Source organism: Aplidium turbinatum, chromosome 16 (genome assembly GCF_918807975.1).
Source record: "Aplidium turbinatum chromosome 16, kaAplTurb1.1, whole genome shotgun sequence".
NCBI classification, from domain to species: Eukaryota; Metazoa; Chordata; class Ascidiacea; order Aplousobranchia; family Polyclinidae; genus Aplidium; species Aplidium turbinatum.
In genome coordinates, this window is record NC_137487.1 from 9,421,553 (window position 1) to 9,443,240 (window position 21,688).

A 21,688-nucleotide genomic window follows, 5' to 3' on the forward strand; every position below is an offset into this window, starting at 1 on the left:
TGCTTGTTATTGATAGTATTTTATGCAATGCCTTTGGAGAACACATTTTTTATTAACAATAAACGGAAATACGATAATAAATTAGTTTGATCCATCAGAGTTACTTGCTCGAAGCTTTTCTGTCCTGCCAGAAAATTGCAAAAAGATCGATATGTTTCTGAAAAATGCGCAAACGTCTGTGTAGGATTGCATGCTGGAATTAATTTAACAACCAAAATTCAATTGGACCTTAACATCCATTTGCAGTATGCTATTTAAGGAAGAATAAAACCTGCAGTATTAACAAGCAACACATGATGAAAAGAACATTATTTCGCTAAATTTGACGTCCATTCAAATACTAATTCCGCCATCTCTACACTGTGGGTCAACACAAAAGCGTGCGGCATTCCCTTCTGACACAGTTGTATATGACTCCCATCTCGCCAACCATGCTGTTTATGAACCTCATCAAAATAGGTGGTCGGACACCACTCATCCTTCGCGCCGTAATAAAATATTAATTTCTCGACGTTTTCTTCAATAACCCGATCATCTCTTGCTTTCACCTAAGAAATAAAAAAAATGTAAACGGCATGAAAGGCATTCTTATAACCTGCGTTACCATGAAGATCTATTGGAATATGGCCTAATCTTTCACTCAAGACATGTCACTGTGGGCCTATCTGATAGTAAACAAAAACATACCTCGTACATCTCATGTAAACCCATGTAGGTGCAGCAGTCGGTGACCTTGGAATTGAAATGGTCTGCTATTGTTTGATGTATGCATTTATCTGTTGACTAGAATGAAATGAATACAATTAGATACTGAAAGCAGCCAAGCTTGCATGACGTACTAGCATGGTCTGTGAACTAAAGCCAGTTTTAAAAGCAGGTTGCTTGTGATGTTGCTTTTGGGAGTGATACAAACGCTGGCAACACAGGTGGTGTGGGAGGACAAAAAATGACATGATGTTTGAAAAGCATCTAGGCTTAGAAAGTAAAAGCAAACAGTCGACACGAAACAACGGGTTAATTCAAAATACTTAGGGCATCAAAAACACTTCATAGGCTAAGCGTACCTACATTTCCATTACCGGTACACAACAAAAATAGTTCCTACCTTGACCAATAGTGGAACTAACCAGGAAATAACAGACTCGGGCAAAAGTCTTAGCAATCCAACTCCAAACATAAGCAGCCATCGGGCATTAGTTAATAATGGAGTCATCTTTAACCCTTTGGGTGTTTGGCTCATTTGCTCAATGGTCGGAAATAACAAAACACCTTTAAGAATAGATGAGCTTCTTTCTTGCATTCGTTCTATAATTTTAAGAATGATGTAACATCCAATGGAATGACCGATTAAAATAACTTTATCAACAAAAGGAAAGACTTCCTGTTTCAAATATTCAACCTTCTGTTGAATTTGATTTTCAAGTCCGCACTCCAGCGTTGGGGGATGGGGAAATTCGTTCGTCCGCGAATGAACATGGCCAGTGTGACTGACACCCCATACAGGTATCTTACTTGAGGCATGCAAAGTCTCAGCAAATGTTTCATAAAAGTGGATACAGCCGGGATTTCCCGGAATAATAACGTAAACTAGAGGTGTTTTATGTAAAGAAAGTTCTGATTCGCTGCTGCACTTCATATGATTCAACGCCATGTCAGATTGTATTTTCCAAAAGTACCTACATTTTCCAGCCATTTTAAGATATTTCTATTGCTGTAAGTGAAAAACAAGACGCTTTAGGGAGTGATTAGGCCTACGTCTTACAAAAACCAACGTAGAAAACGTTAAGCGCGGCAGCAACGAATGCAATGTGACATGAAAAACAAAATTGCAAACTTAAAGTGTGAACTCGAAAAACGTTTTCGGCTCTTTTTCTTCATAAGCAAAATGTTTCTATGAAACAGAGTACCGTAGCCTAAATACGCCTAGCCCGCGAAAGAAATTAATGGTTTCTCCGACTTTGCACCTCAAGTAAGCAATTTTGTTGTAGGCCTACCGTTCACATTACATTGCCAAGGTAAACACGAGCTGACACACCAAGACAACTGTAAAATGAAACTGCTCACTAGGCATCTAACCTCATAAGTTGTGTTCTGTTGACTGCAGGCTGGGCTACTGCAAAAGGTTTATATCCCACAAAATCGTGATATGAGATTCACATGACCGCAGTTGCCTTTGTACAATAATTTCTTGAAACTCAATCAATAACGTAGGCTACATAATTTTAAGTAGTAGGCTCTTCATAAAGAATATCATGAAGATGTTCACCAGGTAGGAACCTCAATTAAACGCTGCTGAATTGATAGGATGATGCTGCAATATTGATAGTACACAAATGCTTAAAAATCATACCTGGGTAATGATTAACAGAGTCTGGCAGTGACAAAGGTATGTTTTCAAACTTGAGTGACAAAAAACTTAAAAAGCAAGGTGTAAAACTGTATGATATAATTGTTACCGGGGGGCTACTGAAAAGTGCGCAATGGCAAGTCTTTTTCTGGCATCATGAAATCAAGTTTAGTGATGTAAGCTATATGTGTGGAGAAACCAAACATAACAATAGGCCAAAGCAGTCTTGCTAGCCAGCATTTGGTTTGTTGCATTTTCAACGCAAACCGACATTAAAGGGGTATTAAAGGAAAAACCTGACTTGGCGATTTTCCACGTTCTTTGTGTTTAACATGCTACCATAAAACGATTTTCAATAAAATTTTGCCCCATTGCGGTCTGACCACCATTGTGCGCGTGCTTTTGTCAGAGCTTTCAAAACGAGATTGGCCTGAGCAACGAAGCGTGCGACTGTAAAGAACGTCATAAAGTCTACGTCATAAAGTCTAGCAATCAACCGATCACGCAATAATTGTTACTGCGGGCGATTTGACTGTAGGCTATGTATGTATTTACATCAAAACAGCACATTTTAACATCAAAACAGCAGACAGTTTGCTCAAAACATCAGATTGGTAACGTGGCTTTTGTTATTGCTGGACTTTATGACGTATTCTTGAGCTGTGTGTGCACGTTTTGGTCATTTTGAAAAAAAATGAAAATAAATGAAACACTGGACTTTGGGCCTTGCCAGCGCCATTGAAAACAAATTTTTTTGGGTAATTGTTGTTGAAATGTATTCTTGAATGTTCAGTTTACTCATTTTAATGCTTAATTCCGGTTTGAAATTTTCCTTTAGTATGCCTTTAAAGCTCTTGCTGGCTGGGTATATATAAAATCCTCAAACAAAATACGTTGATAAATATTGCTGACAAAGTGTAATTGCTCAAACTGCGCGCAATGTTTTTGTGAACAAATCGGAAGTCGACTATTCATTCCATGACACCATACATGTATGCTCAAGTTGTGTAAGATATCCGCATCATTGTATTTAGTCTGTGATTCGTGATCTGCAAGCAAACTATATTTTAAGTTAAAAAGAAACATTTGATGAAAAAAACAGGTATAAATCAACTTTTGCCGGCCATTTACTTTTCTATGATGTCGGTAGATGTAAACTTAACTGAGTCATGTATGTGGATTGTGGAGGGTTGCAAACAAAAACAAATCATCTAAAATTCAAACTTTTAGCACAAAAACACACGGTAAGATATTCGGAAAAGTACCGATTTTGAAGAATATATTTGCCCTGTCATTAAAATTACTACAGTATGTGATGCACTTCTTGGGGTAGTATAACGGTGAAATACGTTTTCATATGGTTAGAATAATAAAAAAAGTGGGCCTATTGCAATAACGTGCTCAAATCGGATAACAGAAGGATACCGTACAAAGTAAGTTAGTCAAGCAAAATCAGCTAACACATATACAATTGTGGCAAGATTGGCAGCTGACTGAGTCGTTTATTTCTTTAAACTTTTAAAGGAAACCAAAATTGTCAGCAACGTAGGCTACAAAAGCACTTTAGATTCGAAAAAGATAAAACTACTGATAAAATTATATTTTTTGACATTGTAAAAGTTGTATACACGACGAAAAAACAGCTAAGAACCTTCACATGATGCATCATTTGGTCGGATGACGTCAGTGCTATTTTTACAGGACCAGTAAGGGGTGGTAAACCTCTAAGCTTGAAAGTAGGTCTATACGTTACCGTTACATGTTAGTTCAGTAAGTGTTGAGAAAATATCAAAATATACAAAAATACAGTTAGTGGTATTTGGATAACAAGTACGAAGTAGGGTAACTTGCAATATCACACGATAATAATACAGTAGTTTAAAAAAGTGGTTACTTTAATAAAGATTGCAGTGATTTAAGGCAAGACAAGTGGAATAAAATTTAATGTATCAAAAAAATTGTTACAATCAACATGAAAACGTTTGGAAAACACTGACTGCATATAAAAATTCAAACAAAAAAGAAAATTTGCAACTTACTTCACGTCTGACAAGTAGGTTATTGCAGAAACATAAGGTGGCTAGTCATTTCATATCCTGCATTGTTCAAAAGACATAATTTCAGCTACAAAACATATTGCCATATACCATCATTGCCTTAGCAATGAACATAAAATACTGTAACATTTACACACTACAAGATGCAAACATGCACACTCGACAGTCAACACAAACTTAAGCAGTGTCCGTTACATACAGATGAAATAAAAAGCCACATCTGCAAGCAACTATTTTGCAATGCAGTAGACCAAGGTAGCAGAAAGCGAGCAGCAGCAAAAAAACAAAGAAACGTATCTACATTAGTGTACAAAATTTATGACTATTATTTGAAGACGCTTTGAAACAAAACGACAAGGCGTCATGCAGGGGAGGAAAATATGTTCTGACAGAAACAGCCCATGCGTGAAGATGATAAATAAACTGCACAGAAAGCATTGAAATAGCAGCCAATGTGACGAAATGCATATATCTGGGGTCGGGGCACAACACGCTGGGATAGCACATTCTCATATGTTAACAACACACGAGTGAAACTTAACATAAACCAATTTATGCAGTTTCAAGTCCTTGTTTAAAATTATGCTCTCACTATATCGCAATGTAAATAGATGTAACCTGCATGGCCTATACCTGTAGGTTATATATCTTTTTTTATTCAAGGCTTTTTCGATTTAAATTTATATCGTCATCCATTCTGCATTTCTACTTCAAAGAAGTCTGGTCTGCATCTCGAAACATCAAACTTATATAGTATATACGGGTCTGCTACTATTCGGTGAGAGCCTTTTTCGGAGAGTTCCCTATTCGGTGATTTTTTGAATATTTTTTTTGAAAATTATCGGGTACTGTAGCCTAATTATGATTGCCGCTTTTACATCGTTTTAACGTCGCTAAACGTTGAAATAAGACCCTAACCCTGAATCGGCAATGATAATTAGGCTACGGTACCCGATAATTTACAAAAAAAAATCACCGAATAGGGAACTCTCCGAAAAAGGCTCTCACCGAATAGGGAACTCACCAAATCGGACTCACCGAAACGGGCCATTCCGAGTATATATGATACAGTGTAATTGTGTCCGTCTAACCATAGTAATATGCATAATATTTAGCCAAAAGAACATCAATGTGATCACTGAAAGAGCGGTTTTAGCAACTGATTAAAACATGGACAGTGGTCACTGTGGACAGTGATTAGATTATTTTTCTTCGTAAATGAAACAGAAATAACTTGAAATGTGCTGCAATATTAGTTCATGTACAAAAAAAGTCCACGGTGTTAAGGCCGTTCATGTTGAAACCTAAGATTTACTTAATGAAAATATACACAGGAAGGACATTGCTATTTTAATAAGCTGCAACAAGTACAATCGACACTATTGATCAAAACGTTTCTTGAAGTTAGTCACTGTTAATGCATTTATGCAAATACAGTAAGTTCATTGTTATTAATACTTTTGATTTTAAGCAAATCTGCATAGATGAAAAAAGCCTACACTCTACTGTACTGCAAGCTTTTCTTAAATGTCATACAAACATTGCTCAGGTTGTGCAACCTTGAAATAAGCAATATGAAAAATTGCTTATTTCGAACATTCAGTGTGTTGACTGCCTACTCATTACAATAGGAAGTTCAACAGATATAGATCTAACAGGCACAACTGAAGCAAATGAACAAACAAATCATGCAGACAACTAGAAAACAAAAAACAAGCAAATCTTAAACAACAGCAATAAAATTTTCAATATCACTTCGAAATTTTTCATGCATCTCTAAAAAACCGCATGCATCATTGGACGAAGAAACCTTTTTCCGCGAAGCAGAGATTGATTTCCCAACTTTAAGGGTGCCTCCAGGTAAGCGATCCTCTTGCGCTTTTGCTGAAGCCACACGCTTCTTCCCAATTCTTGGATTGAGTTTCTTTAGAACAGCAGGTCTTTGCTTGCGTGAAGGGCTTTTCTGCTTTTTGATCGCAAGTGATTCAGTTTTTGACAACTTTGAAGCCAAATTATGGAGCTCGCTAGAAGATTTTGATCGTGACAGGTTTGTCTTTTTAGATTTGGAAACGTTTGATTTTGTCGAAGAAAAAACATCAAAAGTCAAAAAGTCGTCACTTTGGTTTTCATAGTTCTCTTCGCCATCTAGGATGTTGTCCATAGAGCATGCTTTTACAATTGATGAAAATAAGGGAATGTCAAAAAGCTTCGTTTTGGTACTCATTGAGGTTGATGGATCAAAAGTTAATGGTTTTTCATCGTTGTCGGTTTGGTTAATATCATTCAGCACATGTTTGGTTGGTTTTACGTTCCCAAGTTCATTTTCTAAACCATCTACCAAAGCCTGTAAGTACCTAGAATAAAAAAAAAAAAAAACGTCAATGACAACATTCATCGTGCTGTAGACTCCAGTTCTGATCAACAGGCAGCACACGGAAATAAACTCATAAAGAGTGGCGTAGGTGTAAACTACTTTGTCAGAATACATGAAATTGTTTGCAGGAAACAACATTCAAAGTCAGAACAAAAAAACTTTTCAACCTCGGCATTAGAGCTTGCATGACCAATTCCAAGCTTCTACAAGTGTGTAGCCTATGCATTTGTAGGGTCTGCTACTATTCGGTGAGTCCGATTCGGTGAGAGCCTTTTTCGGTGAGAGCCCTATTCGATGATTTTTTTGAATTTTTTTTTGAAAATTATCGGGTAACGTAGCCTAATTAAAACCCCTAACCCCCTAACCCAAAAACCCAAACCCCCAAAAAACCCCAAACCCCAAAAACCCCCAACCTCTACCCCCTAACCCCTATAACGGCAATGATTTATAATTAGGTTACGGCGCGCAATAATTTTAAAAAAAACTCACCGAATAGGGCTCTCACCAAAAAAGGCTCTCACCGAATAGGGAACTCACCGAATCGGACTCACCGAATCGGGCCATTCCGGCATTTGTAAGCTTTCACAATTACACTTTTCGTAAAGGTGAATCTGTGTTGTTTCCTTCAAGTTCATACAAATTTTCCTACTTCATTATATAAGCTCTGGTGGCATGAATTCTGCTTTTTAATGAAAGCTATAAAATTTCACCTTATTAGAAATGAAATAACTAAATAAAGCAAATGTACGACTGAACAGTTAAACTTATTATTATGATATATCGTGTGATAAAAAAACAAACATTACAAAGCATAGTATACATATACTTGCTGAATGCTGAAAAGTGAATACCGGTATAAACTTTTAGGCCTGACTCAGCATTCAGCAAGCAAGCATAAATAACACTGGTCTACACGATTTTTGCTCTATGAACTTTGAAAACTGATTTAGAGAAATTTGGGGTGCTGAATCCGAATCTGACCTCAGATTTATCCATCACGTCAAGTTTGAGATATATATATAACAAATTGTTGCTTTTGTCAAAAGTGAAAGATCTGACGTTGCGTTCATTACACATTGTACTATATCCAGAAATCTAGGCTATGTGGAGCATAAATAGCTAAAATACACCCATAAACTACAATTTTGATACCAATATGTTTTTAAAGTAACATTATTAACAAAAGCAGTAATAACAAGCTAATAGAAAAGCTAAAAGTATAACTGACCAGTGACCACCCTCCTGTTCTTATTTTATATGAAATTACAGAGATTTAGGCAGGCCTATGGCAATGCGGTACACGACAACTGGGCGAGACAAAGTGGGCGATGCCACCTTGGGCGAGACCAGGTGGGCAACGAGTCAAGTGGGCGACGGCCAAGGTGGGCGACGAGACAAGTGGGCGACGGCCAAACTGGGCGACGGCCAAAGTGGGCGACGTGTAAAGTGGACGACGGCCAAAGTGGGCGACGGCAGCGAAAGTTTAGCCGGTCGGAACGGTGGTGACATATATAATTTATGTAGTTGCTTTGTGGCGTCACGGTTTATCGTGAAGCTTAAGAGAATAAAGTCATATTTTCTGTTTTAGATTATAAAATATGACTTTTTATTTTTACTTTAAAATGCAGTTCAAACAGCTCCTGTAGACATTGAAATTTGATAATTTGTGGAAGAGAGGCGATGGGAGTTTCACGATGTTAATTTGCATTGTGACATCATCTTGACACATTATTTTGCAACACACAAACCAGTCTCTGAATATTATAAACACTTGCGTTAGGTCACTAGGTCAGCCAGTGCTGAGATCTTAACTACTAAGTAGCTGGTTACGTGCATTAGACATTTGAATTTTGGCAGTGATTTTCAAGAGAAACCGAAGTTTTTTGTTAGTTGTTCGAGTGTGTTATTGTTCAAAATAGGCCTACATGTAAAAACTTACATACGAATCATTAACTACGGAGATTAGCATAAATTTGATGCTCTAAAAATAAAGTCATATTTTTCAATTTTTATTGAAATTTGATAATTTGTGGAAGAGAGGCGATGGGAGTTTCACGATGTTAATTTGCATTGATGTTAACACACTCGAACAACTAACAAAAAACTTCGGTTTCTCTTGAAAATCACTGCCAAAATTCAAATGTCTAATGCACGTAACCAGCTACTTAGTAGTTAAGATCTCAGCACTGGCTGACCTAGTGACCTAACGCAAGTGTTTATAATATTCAGAGACTGGTTTGTGTGTTGCAAAATAATGTGTCAAGATGATGTCACAATGCAAATTAACATCGTGAAACTCCCATCGCCTCTCTTCCAGAAATTATCAAATTTCAATAAAAATTGAAATGACCTAAAAATTGAAAAATATGACTTTATCTTTAGAGCATCAAATTTATGCTAATCTCCGTAGTTAATGAATCGTATGTAAGTTTTTACATGCAGGCCTATTTTGAACAATAACACACTCGAACAACTAACAAAAAACTTCGGTTTCGCTTGAAAATCACTACAAAAATTGAAATGTCTAATCGATTGTGAATTGTGATGACAACTACGACTTGCCTTGCATGTTTTATACGAAGTATTCAGGTCATTTCAATTTGTGAGCACGCTTCTCCAGAATGTCGTGGCCTACATATATATAGGTCACCAATCGAATGATTGTGGGACAGACGCATGCGATCAAAACAAAGACAAATGTCTGTAATCCCAGACCATAATCTTATGTTTAAACGTTGTACTGCAAACAAAGACGTTGAATCAATATAAAATAATGCAATGAAAAATCTAAACAACTTTTAAAAAATTGTTTGTTGGTCGGCTTTGTTAAGTCAACAGTCATTGTTAAGTTAATAAGTCATTACTATTCACTAGGGCAATTTTTTTACGACCTAAAAATTGAAAAATATGACTTTATTTTTAGAGCATCAAATTTATGCTAATCTCCGTAGTTAATGATTCGTATGTAAGTTTTTACATGTAGGCCTATTTTGAACAATAACACACTCGAACAACTAACAAAAAACTTCGGTTTCTCTTGAAAATCACTGCCAAAATTCAAATGTCTAATGCACGTAACCAGCTACTTAGTAGTTAAGATCTCAGCACTGGCTGACCTAGTGACCTAACGCAAGTGTTTATAATATTCAGAGACTGGTTTGTGTGTTGCAAAATAATGTGTCAAGATGATGTCACAATGCAAATTAACAAAATGCAAATTAATTAAAGATGAGGTAGGTGTGAGGTACAAGTAGCACCTTTGAACCCTGGGCAGTCGCCATGGATTGTTACACCATGGGTCTCGGGGAACACTGGTCTTGATCACACACCAAACTAACAAGTGGGTCCACGTCCCACCTCATGGGCAACAACCTCGACTGGTTGGCTAAAACTTGTTAGAAATCCTGCTGCCTTGCAGGAAATACTTTTTTAAGTAAAGGCTAGGCCCACCGCCAATAACTGTGGTTAGCGTCAGGAAGGGCATCCGGCTGGAAAATCTTTGCTCCAAAATATTATTTAAATGCAGCAAAAGCTAAAAATGGCCCCTAGTCCCCAGCAGCCCTTAGATGGGCAAGGGGTGCGAAGAATCTCTGGGTTCCGAGAAAACAAAAAAACATTGAAAAAAGATTATGGTGTTAGAATCGGATGCTGGAATGTGGGAAGTTTGTGTGGTAAAGGAACTGAAATATGTGAAGAACTAAGAAAAAGAAGGGTGGATATATGTTGCCTAGAGGAAGTAAGATGGAGGGGACAGTCAGCGCGGTTTTTAGGTGTCAATGAGAGGAGATATAAGTTATGGTGGTCAGGAAATAACACAGGAATCGGTGGTGTTGGTTTCTTGGTAAAAGAGGAATTGTGTGAGAAAGTAATAGAAGTTAGAAGAAGGAGTGACAGAGTGATGACAATGGTACTTGCTTTTGAAGAGGAGGTAGTGAGGCTAATCTGTGCATATGCACCTCAAAGTGGTAGGGATTACTTAGAAAAGGAAAGTTTTTATGATGTTTTGGCAGAGGAATGGGATTTACGGAGTTCAAAAGAGTTGGTGTTTGGATTAGGAGATTTTAATGGACATGTTGGAAAACAAGCAAATGGGTTCGAGGGCATTCATGGAGGATATGGTTTTGGGAAGAGAAACATGGAAGGAAGAATGCTACTTGAATTTTGTGATGAAAGGAAACTTTGTATTGCCAACACATGGTTTAAAAAGAAAGAGAAAAGGAGGGTGACTTACAGCTCAGGAGGACATGAGTCGGAAATTGATTTTATTGTGGTTGGGCAGGAACAGAGAAAGTACTTGAAGAATGTGAAAGTAATTCCGTGGGAGTTGCAGCATAGACTAGTAGTAGGAGACTTAAATATGAAAAAAGTGAAGAAAATTGTGAAGAAAGAACGAGTTTTTGTAAGAAATGTGTGGAAACTGGAGGAAAAAGAAACGAGAATTAAGTTTATGAAAAGAGCAAAAGAGCTGGTAAACATGAGTGCGCAGGACTTGTGGGCTTCATTTCAGAAAGGTGTCCTAGCAGCATGTGATGAAGTATGTGGGAAAAAGAAAGTGAGGAGGGATCGTGGAGACACATGGTGGTGGGATGAAGAGGTGAAGCATGCGATTTCACAGAAAAGAGATGCATACAAGCAGTGGCGCAAAAATGGGTCAGAAGAGAATAAAAAGAAGTATAAGAGTATGAAAAAGAAGGCAAAGAGGGTTGTTGCAAGAGCTATGAAGAATGGTGCTGAGGAGGAACTTAATAAAATGGGGGAAAGCCAAAACAAAGTATTCAGACTCATAAAGCAAATGAAAAAGGATGGGAATGATATTGTAGGGGGAAGATGTATAAGGAGTGGAGATGGGAAGTTGCATTTCAGCCCGGAAAGCAGAGGAGAAGTGTGGAAGGAACACATGGAAAATGTTATGAATAAGGAGAATGTATGGGATCATATGACAGAGGTTGATCTGGTGGAGGGTCCAGTGGGAAAGGTTACTCGTGATGAAGTGGTGGAGGCAATGGGGCAAATGAAACTGCGTAAAGCAGCCGGTCCATCAGAAGTGAGCGTAGAGATGATAAAAGCAAGTGGAGAGTTGGGAATTGAAGTAATGCTACAACTTAGCCAAAGGGTATTAGATGGAGAGGGAATGCCGGAGGAGTGGAAGCATAGTACTCTTGTTCCATTGTTCAAGAGAAAAGGGGATGTGAGAAGTTGCAGTGCATATAGAGGTGTAAAACTACTAGAGCATGGAATGAAAATTGTGGAGCGAATACTAGAAAAGAGGTTGAGAACATTGGTGAAATTAAATGATATGCAGTTTGGATTCATGCCAGGAAAAGGTACAGTGGATGCTCTGTTTATATTGAGAAGAATGCAGGAGGAATACCGAGAGAAGCAGAGAAAACTATATATGTGTTTCGTCGACTTAGAAAAGGCATTTGACAGAGTACCAAGGAAAGTGATGGAGTGGGCAATGAGGAAAAGAGGTATACCGGAGGTATTAGTGAGAGCTGTGATGTCTATGTATGAGGATGCAAGAACAAAAGTGAGAGTTGGATCAAATTATTCAAACGAGTTTTTTGTGAAGGTTGGTGTACACCAAGGATCAGTTTTGTCACCTCTGATATTTGCTATTGTGGTTGACGTTGTAACTGAAGGAGTGAGGGAGGGCTTATTGAGTGAAATTTTGTATGCAGACGACCTGGTCTTGACAAGTAATAGTATGGAGGGACTGGAGAGAAAGTTTGAGAAATGGAAAGAAGCATTTGAAACCAAGGGTATGAAGGTGAATCTTGAAAAAACAAAAGTGATGGTGAGTGGAGCAGAAGGAACAGTTGTTGAGAGCAAAGTAGATCCCTGTGGAATATGTGGCAAGAGAGTGATGAGAAATTCAATGCAATGCAAGGAATGTGGAAAGTGGGTACATGCAAGATGTGCTAATGTCAAGAGAGCCGCAACAAGATTGGCGAAGTGTTTTGTTTGTGGGAAATGCAGTAAAGGAAGGAATGAAGTGGAAGGCCATGATGATGAGTTCTGCCATGGCATCGAAACAGTGACAGACTTCTGTTATCTGGGTGATCGGATAAATGGAAGTGGTGGATGTGAAGCAGCGGTGACAACAAGGGCAAGATTGGGCTGGGCAAAGTTCAGGGAATGTGGGGAAATGTTGTATGGCAGAAAATTCTCACTAAGGATGAAAGGGAAAGTATATCGGAGCTGTGTGCGGCCTGCAATGCTATATGGTAGCGAGACATGGATATTGAGAGAGAGTGAACTGGCAATCCTGAGAAGAACGGAAAGGTCAATGGTGAGAGCAATGTGTGGGGTGAAAACGAGAAGGGAAAAAAGGACTGAAGAATTGTTGGATATGCTAGAGATGAGAGAGACCATAGACCAACTGGCAAGGGCAAATGGAGTAAGATGGTATGGACATGTGATAAGGAGGGAGGAAGGAAGTTTTCTTAGAAAGGCACTAGATCTAAAGGTGGATGGGAAGAGGAAACGCGGTCGTCCAAGAAGAACGTGGAAACAACAAGTGAAGGATGAATTTAAAAAAGTCGGACTGAAGGAGGAAGATGCAAGGGACAGGGTGAAATGGAGAAAAGGGATTAAAACAATTGCTGCGCGGAAACAATCGGCCACCCCCACTAGTGGGGAACAAACCGACGATGGATTATGATGATGATGAAAAAATGGCCCTAGTAAGAACTGTCAGTCACAATGTGTTCCGTAAACTGCTGATGCGGCTACGCAGCGTCTAGACTAGAACATTCGGATTAAAAAATATCAGTTGACAGTTCGTACCGAAGTATTTTTCTGACTTGTTTGAACCGGTAGCTGAGTATCGTTCGAAACTCGAAAGACGCTTTCGATTGTGATGACAACTACGACTTGCCTTGCATGTATTATACGAAGTATTTCAATTTGTGAGCACCTTCTTCAGAATGTCGTGGCCTACATATATATAGGTCACCAATCAAATGATTGTGGGACAGACGCATGCGATCAAAACTAGTGACCTAGTGACCTAACGCAAGTGTTTATAATATTCAGAGACTGGTTTGTGTGTTGCAAAATAATGTGTCAAGATGATGTCACAATGCAAATTAACATCAAACAGCAAGCGCTATTACTAGGCTACAAAAAATAATGAAAATGTTGCTTCCAATGCTTCGTGAAACTCAGTTTCAGCGTGAGAACTCTCATTGCCTCCCTCAAATTATCAAAGTTCAATGTCTACAGGAGCTGTTTGAACTACATTTACGAAGTTACTAGGGTTCAATCATTGTATTTTAAATTTAAAATGAGAAGTCATATTTTATGAACTAAAACAGAAAATATGACTTTATAACTTCTTAAATTGACCCCGTAGCAACGTCGTTGTTTCACTGTTATCGGTTTGACAACTTTCTTCACCACTTAAAAATATGACTTTAAAGACTTTTAGTTACATCTTTCGATAACGGTTAGGGAGTATTTTGAACAATAACACACTCGAACAACTAACAAAAAACTCCTCAGAGACTAGTTTGTGTGTTGCAAAATAATGTGTCAAGATGATGTCACAATGCAAATTAACATCAAACAGCAAGCGCTATTACAGCATGCTTCGTGAAACTCCCATCCCCTCTCTTCCACAAATTATCAAATTTCAATGTCTACAGGAGCTGTTTGAACTGCATTTAGGAAGTTACTAGGGTTCAATCATTGCATTTTAAAGTAAAAATAAAAAGTCATATTTTATGATCTAAAACAGAAAATATGACTTTATTCTCTTAAGCTTCAGGATAAACCGTGACGCCACAAAGCAACTACATAAATTATATATGTCACCACCGTTCCGACCGGCTAAACTTTCGCTGCCGTCGCCCACTTTGGCCGTCGTCCACTTGGCACGTCGCCCACTTTGGCCGTCGCCCAGTTTGGCCGTCGCCCACTTGTCTCGTCGCCCACCTTGGCCGTCGCCCACTTGACTCGTCGCCCACCTGGTCTCGCCCAAGGTGGCATCGCCCACTTTGTCTCGCCCAGTTGTCGTGTACCGTGGCAATGCTTGTCCAGTAACCTTATTTAAGCTATTTTTTCCTGTCTAACACTAACCTTACACTATAGCACTGCATATGTTTGTGGTTGTATTTTAAAATAATGTATTTTTGTTATTATATCTCAAAAATCTGATGTGATAATCATATCAAAAATCTGAGTTCAGATCCAGTACCTCAAAATTACCATCAGTTTTCAAAGTCCATACAGCAGATTTTTTTGTAAACTACGGTACTGTAATTTATACACAACCAGCATGTACTATAATTCAAACCTATAGCTGCTAACAGACAATGCTTTGATCCATGCAGTACAACTGGTATCATCATCAGCCGTAAGCTTGTAAACCCTGGTTGCTACACCACTGAATTGTATTGAAAATGTATACGGGGAATCACCACCTTCAGCAAGCTGAACAAAGCAGTTCTCAAGCACAATTACTCCAAGAGGTTCTTGGTCGGATCTGAAAAAGCCAAATAACCACTTTTGAAATTTGTTTGGTTGCTTGATTGGACTACCGGTACCTCTCTTTATGGTAGCAGAGTAGATAGGTGGGCTAATACTGCTGATTTAGTTAACCATACAATCTGAAACTATGAAAAAATAAGTGAGTTTTGTTTCTATCACTCAGCTTTAGGGGTAGCAATACATAATTGAAATTAGCTACTTGATTAAGTAATTACTGCAGTAATGTTTCTGAAAATAGATATCACGTTTCAGTGAAACTCTATGGTTTAACATGAATTTAACCAGTAAAACCTGACTAGTAACTACAGACAAAACTTTCTATGATTTCCAAAATAAAAATTTACAGATAACAGTAATAAAGTGTAAGAACGACAACATCTCTTGAGACATTTTACGAGTTTATGAGCTGAAACATGCACAAGATATTTTCAACAACTTGGATAGCTAAGAATCCTTAAACAGCTGTGTGTAGTGCAAAGCCATGTTGGTCAATGACATAGGCCTAACCATTAACAAAAACTGTGAACAGCTTTAAAAAGAAAAACTTTGTATATACTCAGTACTCACTTATAATTTTGTCATTTATAACATAAAGCAGTGATTGGCCAACCAAGAGCCGGGGCTTAAATTTAAGGCCTTAGATTAAATGGAAATTGCAGAACTATAAGGGAAGCGAGATTACAAATAGGTTGTGAATGTCATTTTAAAAAAAACTGACTTTTAGCCTGAAAAAAAAAGACCTTAGAAACACTAATCTTAAGTCTGATGAGATTCAAGAGCTATTTGTCATTGATATATATATATGTAAAGTCAGATTAGTACATTCATGATTGACATGTATTAACTCAAATACTTTTGCAGGTAATATATACAAGTTCTTAACAAAAAAAAAAATTGCAACAGTTTCACTTACTTTTTTTCAAAATAGAAAAATAAATTTCCCTTGAGTACACACCATCTTCTTTGGTAGCTTGTGTTGAATTCTCCTTTTTTTAAGAGCCAGCCTTCTTGATCCGCAGAATCACCAAAAGAAGCAATGTAAGATAGATGTTTATCATTTATCTTCATTATAAAAGGCTATAATTTTACACTCTAGGCCTGTAAAATTGTTTTCGAAGGTTAAGATGAGTTGAAATCAAAATTAAACTATTATATAAACGTTTCAACACTATAATTCACATGTGCTGGTTTAAAGGGGCACTGCAACGAAAATATATAGCTTTTGTATTCATAGATCTTTATGACAAAAAGCGATTTGCAACAATAATTTTTTTTTTAAGTTTGTCATTAGCTCAAAAATCTAACAAAAGGGATATTGATTTAAAGGATTCTGATTGGTCAAAATCTTTGATGACGTGTTTGGTTGTGCAAAACAATTCAGAACCTCTAGGTTAAACCATAGAAGTAAGATATCTACGGTTAAGGTATAAACAATTGGGCTACATATTATACAGAGAACAATTTTATACTTGAGTTTTACGAGTTGAGATGGTTTTTTGTATGGCTCCCGGTTGTAGTAACGGAAGAAACGTGAAAGGGGTACACTTTCATCGTTTACCTCTGAATAATCAAGACAAGCTTAAGAAATGGATCTCTGCGATGAAACTCAAAAACCCACCAGTCAACAAGCACTGCCGTGTGTGCAGCGACCATTTTCTGGCCAGCGATTACCAGCGTTACCTACGGGCAGAGCTACAGGGCACCACACCTAAACATTTGCTCATCCCTGAAGCTGTCCCCTCTGTCTTTGATTTTTCGAGGTATGTGAAAGCCACTGTTACTGCAGTGCCCACAAAACTTGATCGACCTGGGTTCAAATCTCTGAGTAAGAGTGGGCGTTCGGATCGAATAACAAAGAGGGAAATGAACAAAGCTTTAAAACAGGTCAGTAAAACATTGGCAGGGTAGGTACCGTAACTATAAACACATACCATAGTTTTGTTTCATGTAAATTATTTAGTTCAAGCCAATTATTTTTTTGGCAGCTTCATCAGGCAGTGGATCAACAATTGATATCTACACCAATCCCAGATCCTGAACCACCTAACCCTGCAGAACCTAAACTTTCCACCCCTGTGGAAGTTTTGGAAACTGAGCAAGTAGTCACGAAGTTATTGTCTACCTGCAGTATAGGCACACAGACAGACCCTCTTCCCTCGCCACCACTTTGCTCTGCTCCATGTTGCCAGGCACCAAGGACCAGCACACCCAGAAAAGTAGCCACACAGGGTCCCTCCACAGCGAGGACGTCTCGGACCACGTTAAACCTGGATTGTTCATTTTTTAGTGATATGTCGTTAGAAGTCGATGAGTCGTATGAGCTATCTGACTGCAGCAGCAGTGAAGGCCTATATGAGACAGATGAAGAAGACATTGTCTGTCCAACAAAGACTACCAAACTGTTAGTTTTTGAAGATAAATTAGATGTATTGTTTAAAAAGTGCCACGCCATCTCTTCATGCTGCTCCCCAGTGGATAACATTGTCAGAACATATACAGGGTCCATGATCACAGTGACGGCTACATGCAATGAACACCATGTCTACATATGGCGGTCTCAGCCATTAGTGAATCGAACCCCACTGGGAAATGTTTTCCTAGCAGCCTCCACCCTCTACACAGGCAACACCTACACCACACTAGCTGAAATTTCAGACTGTTTCAAGCTGAAAATGTTTTCTGAGAGGGATTTCTACTACATTCAAAAGAGGTGGCTGTTACCGTCCATCAACTTGATGTGGAATCGCCACCAGGAACAGCTACTCTCAGGTATTACAAAAATATGTTGCAACATTGTCTATATATACCGTACTTGTTTTACATAGGCCTATAGCAAAAGAAAAGTTAATCAATGTTATTAATATTATACAATGAAACTGATAGCCATGGAAATAACAATATTATAAATATTAAAATGAATGTTCTCATGATTTTGACTTTCAGAGTACACCTCCCATACAGAACTGGTTGTTGCTGGAGATGGTCGGTGCGACAGCCCTGGACATTCGGCAATCTATGGGACGTATTCGCTAATGGACACGCAGACAAATTTTGTCCTTGCAACGAACGTGGTCAGAGTGACCGAGGTGAAAAACAGCTACAGTATGGAGCAGGAGGGTTTGAAGCGTTGTATCAAAGATTTGGAGGTAAATAAAATGAAATTGGCACATAGTAATTTGCCTCAGGTACTATTATTCATGCAACTGCTACGATGAAGCTGTAAACAGTATTTAGGCCACAGCCACACAACAACTAAAAAAATTTGGTACGTTTGATATCCATTAGTTGGTCACTTTAAAAATCTCCATTGGGGAATGTTTGAACTTTACAATTTTCTTTTTTTAAATTTATATTCATATAATTTGAAATGTAATTTATTTATTGCTTTGGAGAACAAAAGGCTATAGCCTATGCACTTGCAGGTAAAAGTTTACCATTGTATGAGTTCCTTCTTGTGTATTTGTAGGAATCAAATATAGACATCACTACCTTGGCAACTGACAGACATCCTCAGATTACCAAAATCATGAGAGAGGAATATCCGCAGATATCACACCAGTATGATATTTGGCACATGGCTAAGAGTGTGTCTAAAAAACTCAGCAAGGCAACCAAAAGAGCAGAATGTCATGATCTCAGTCCCTGGGTGATGTCCATTATTAATCATTTCTGGTGGTGTGCAGATACATGCAATGGAAGCGTAATACAATTGAAGGTAATTTTTCACTTACTGAAACAAATGCAGATTTACAGAAGTTTGTTACATTCAATGTGTGTGCTATGACAAAATAATTTGAACATATATCATTATATGCTATATTTTGTCATTTTTCACTCAATTCCATTTTCACAAATGAGAATTATACATGTTGATTGTGTATTATGCATTTTTTTTATTGTTTTGGCTTGCTATTTTAGGAGCGTTGGCAATCCATCCTTAGGCACATAGTAAACAAACACCAGTGGAAAATTGCACGTGAATACACAGCCTGTGAGCATGATAATCTCACTGAAGACGAAGAACGTGATAAGGATTGGCTGAAACCAGGCTCTGCATCTCACAAGGCATTGCAAACCATTGTATTGGATAGACGGATCTTGAAAGACATGGACCTGGTAAGCAAACTTAAACTGGCGAGGTGGAAACTGTATTTACAAAAGAATTTTTATTAATAATACAATACTAAGCAAAACTAACTTTTCTCATTGCTAATTGTGAAATTTGCACTAATTTGATGCTACTTAGTTGTGTTTTCCAGCTCACCGAATTTGTTCACACTGGTGACCTTGAAGTGTTCCACAATGTACTCCTGAAGTATGTACCTAAGAGGCTGGCATTCAGTTATGAGGGAATGGTTGCACGCACAAAACTAGCTGCTATAGAAAACAATTGCAATGTTGGTCGACACCAAGCAGAGACCAAGGGTGGGATAAAGTGCTGGAAGCTGCAATGGTCCAAGGGAAGGCAAGCATTTGTGGTCAAAAAGGTTAACAAATCAAAGGACTTTACATTCCGAGAAGAGCTTATGGGTGTAACTATGCATCGTCTTGAAAACAGTAAGTCTATTGTAATGTTGACAAATTTGAAACTTTTGGGGACATTGCCCAGCACTTGTAGAGTGCACAAAATGCTCCCCAAACTCCATTGTGGAAATGTACACAGCAAGTACACATTTAACTGCCAGCATATATTGTAATTTAGCATTTCTGCAGTATAAAGTGATGTATTTATTTTATGCTTTCAGATGTGGCTGAAGAAGTGGATACTATTGTAGTGCCAGAAAACGCAAAGATGTCTATTGCCAAGGGGGACAAGCCATCTAAGTTGGATGCTATCCAACAACACATATCACGCTTTAGGAATAGTAGGGTGGATATATCTTCATCAGATGCAACATATCCAACGACATATGTCATGCATTAGAAGTAGTAGGGTGAATACATGTTCATCGGATGCAACATAGGACTTTCACAATGCTAAAGACTGAGGTAATAATGTGTAGTAACTCTAATGATCGATGAAGTGTATACTGCACAAAGAATAGAGTATTCAAATGGTTCATTTATTGGCCTTACTGAAGATGGCACACCTGCAAAGACAGCATTAGCATTCATAGTCCAGTCTGCACATGGCAGTTATAAGGATGTTGTTTGTCTCGTTCCTATTAACAGACTGGATACAGGAAATTTACTCAAGTGGGTTAAATGGGTTATGCTGTCTTTACACTTTATAATTAGGCTGTGGCTATGTTTACACTATAGTGTAATAAGAAAGTGCTCTGCTTGCAAAGAATAAAATCCAAGGCTGTGCACCAGAAGAATATGCCCAGTTGTTTGATTCAGCTGTTCGTGGAGGTTTGTCTGCTACAGATGCTCGACTGCGGCACTACATTATTTTCTATATGTTTGTGTAGAGATCCTACCCCAATCAAGGAACTTCAAACATCCTCCGAAACCAGGCAACAATGAGCGACGTGGCAGTCGTGACACCCCCCTTTCAAGGGTTAATATGCTTGCCCACGGCAGCAGGGGACCTGGAGCCACCGGAAACACATAGGCCTAACAATGTCGGCGTTGCAGCAGCATTCATTATCTTTGTTTAATTTTCCAAAAAAATGATGACAGTCTTATAATATTGGCGATTCCATGTACCGTAGCCTTATGATGTTAAATGTTATAAGTGAAATGTTTATACTAAAGTTACATTTTATCAGTGTTTGCACATTTTTCCTCACCATATACTCAATTGGAAGTGGCTATTTTTCCACGCTTAATGCCATGGTTACAATCAGGCATTACCAGAGTTGGGATTAAAGTTAGGAAGGGTTAAGATAAGGGTTAGAGTTAGGAATAAGATTAGCGTTTTGATCTTTGCCCACGACTAAAAAAAGTTTGTTAACCATGTATCATAATGTTTCATAGCGAATTCATCACGAATGGAAGGACATTTCAATCTTTCAACTATTATTTCCTTGTCAAACAAGACTGGTGTAAATTTCTTTCAACAGTTCAGTTTATTTTTGTTTTGTTGAAGAAGACGAAAGAAAAAAAACAAACAAACATATACAAAAACACAAATAATTCGCAAAACAAGGATGGCAGCGAAAGACCAAAAGGTCACCAAAGTCAGCTGCCACCCAAACATTTAAACAATAGACCCAAAATTAAGAACATTAACACATATAGGCTACAATACCAGCACTTTACATTATACATTAACAGCGGAATAACACAGGGCAACAAAAATAAAAATTGTGCCGAGAAATAAGCAGATGATATGTTTTAGGAAGTGATCATTGTACAAATTTTTTCATAAACTTTTATATTTAAATTTGAAAACATTATAAGACTTTTCTTGTATTTCTTATGGTATTTGATTCCATAGTTTCACTCCATTAAAACATAGCATCTTCTTAC

The 21,688-nt window shown here is 38.0% G+C and overlaps 2 protein-coding genes across 2 annotated transcripts; both read right to left on the reverse strand.

Annotated features, from left to right (window-relative positions):
* Positions 1-85: 85 nt before the first annotated feature.
* On the reverse strand, positions 86-1,699 carry LOC145785352 (lipid droplet-associated hydrolase-like). Its single transcript, XM_082597009.1, has 3 exons — positions 1,106-1,699; positions 688-783; positions 86-548 (listed from the first exon to the last, which is right to left on the reverse strand). The coding sequence occupies exons 1-3, from the start codon at positions 1,691-1,693 to the stop codon at positions 309-311; spliced, it is 924 nt and encodes a 307-aa protein (XP_082453135.1). The 5' UTR covers positions 1,694-1,699; the 3' UTR covers positions 86-308.
* Positions 1,700-3,258: 1,559 nt separating this feature from the next.
* LOC145785602 (uncharacterized) lies at positions 3,259-16,339 on the reverse strand. Its single transcript, XM_082597274.1, has 3 exons — positions 16,185-16,339; positions 15,078-15,266; positions 3,259-6,758 (listed from the first exon to the last, which is right to left on the reverse strand). Exons 1-3 carry the CDS (start codon positions 16,337-16,339, stop codon positions 6,128-6,130), a joined length of 975 nt encoding a protein of 324 aa, XP_082453400.1. The 3' UTR covers positions 3,259-6,127.
* Positions 16,340-21,688: the final 5,349 nt, after the last annotated feature.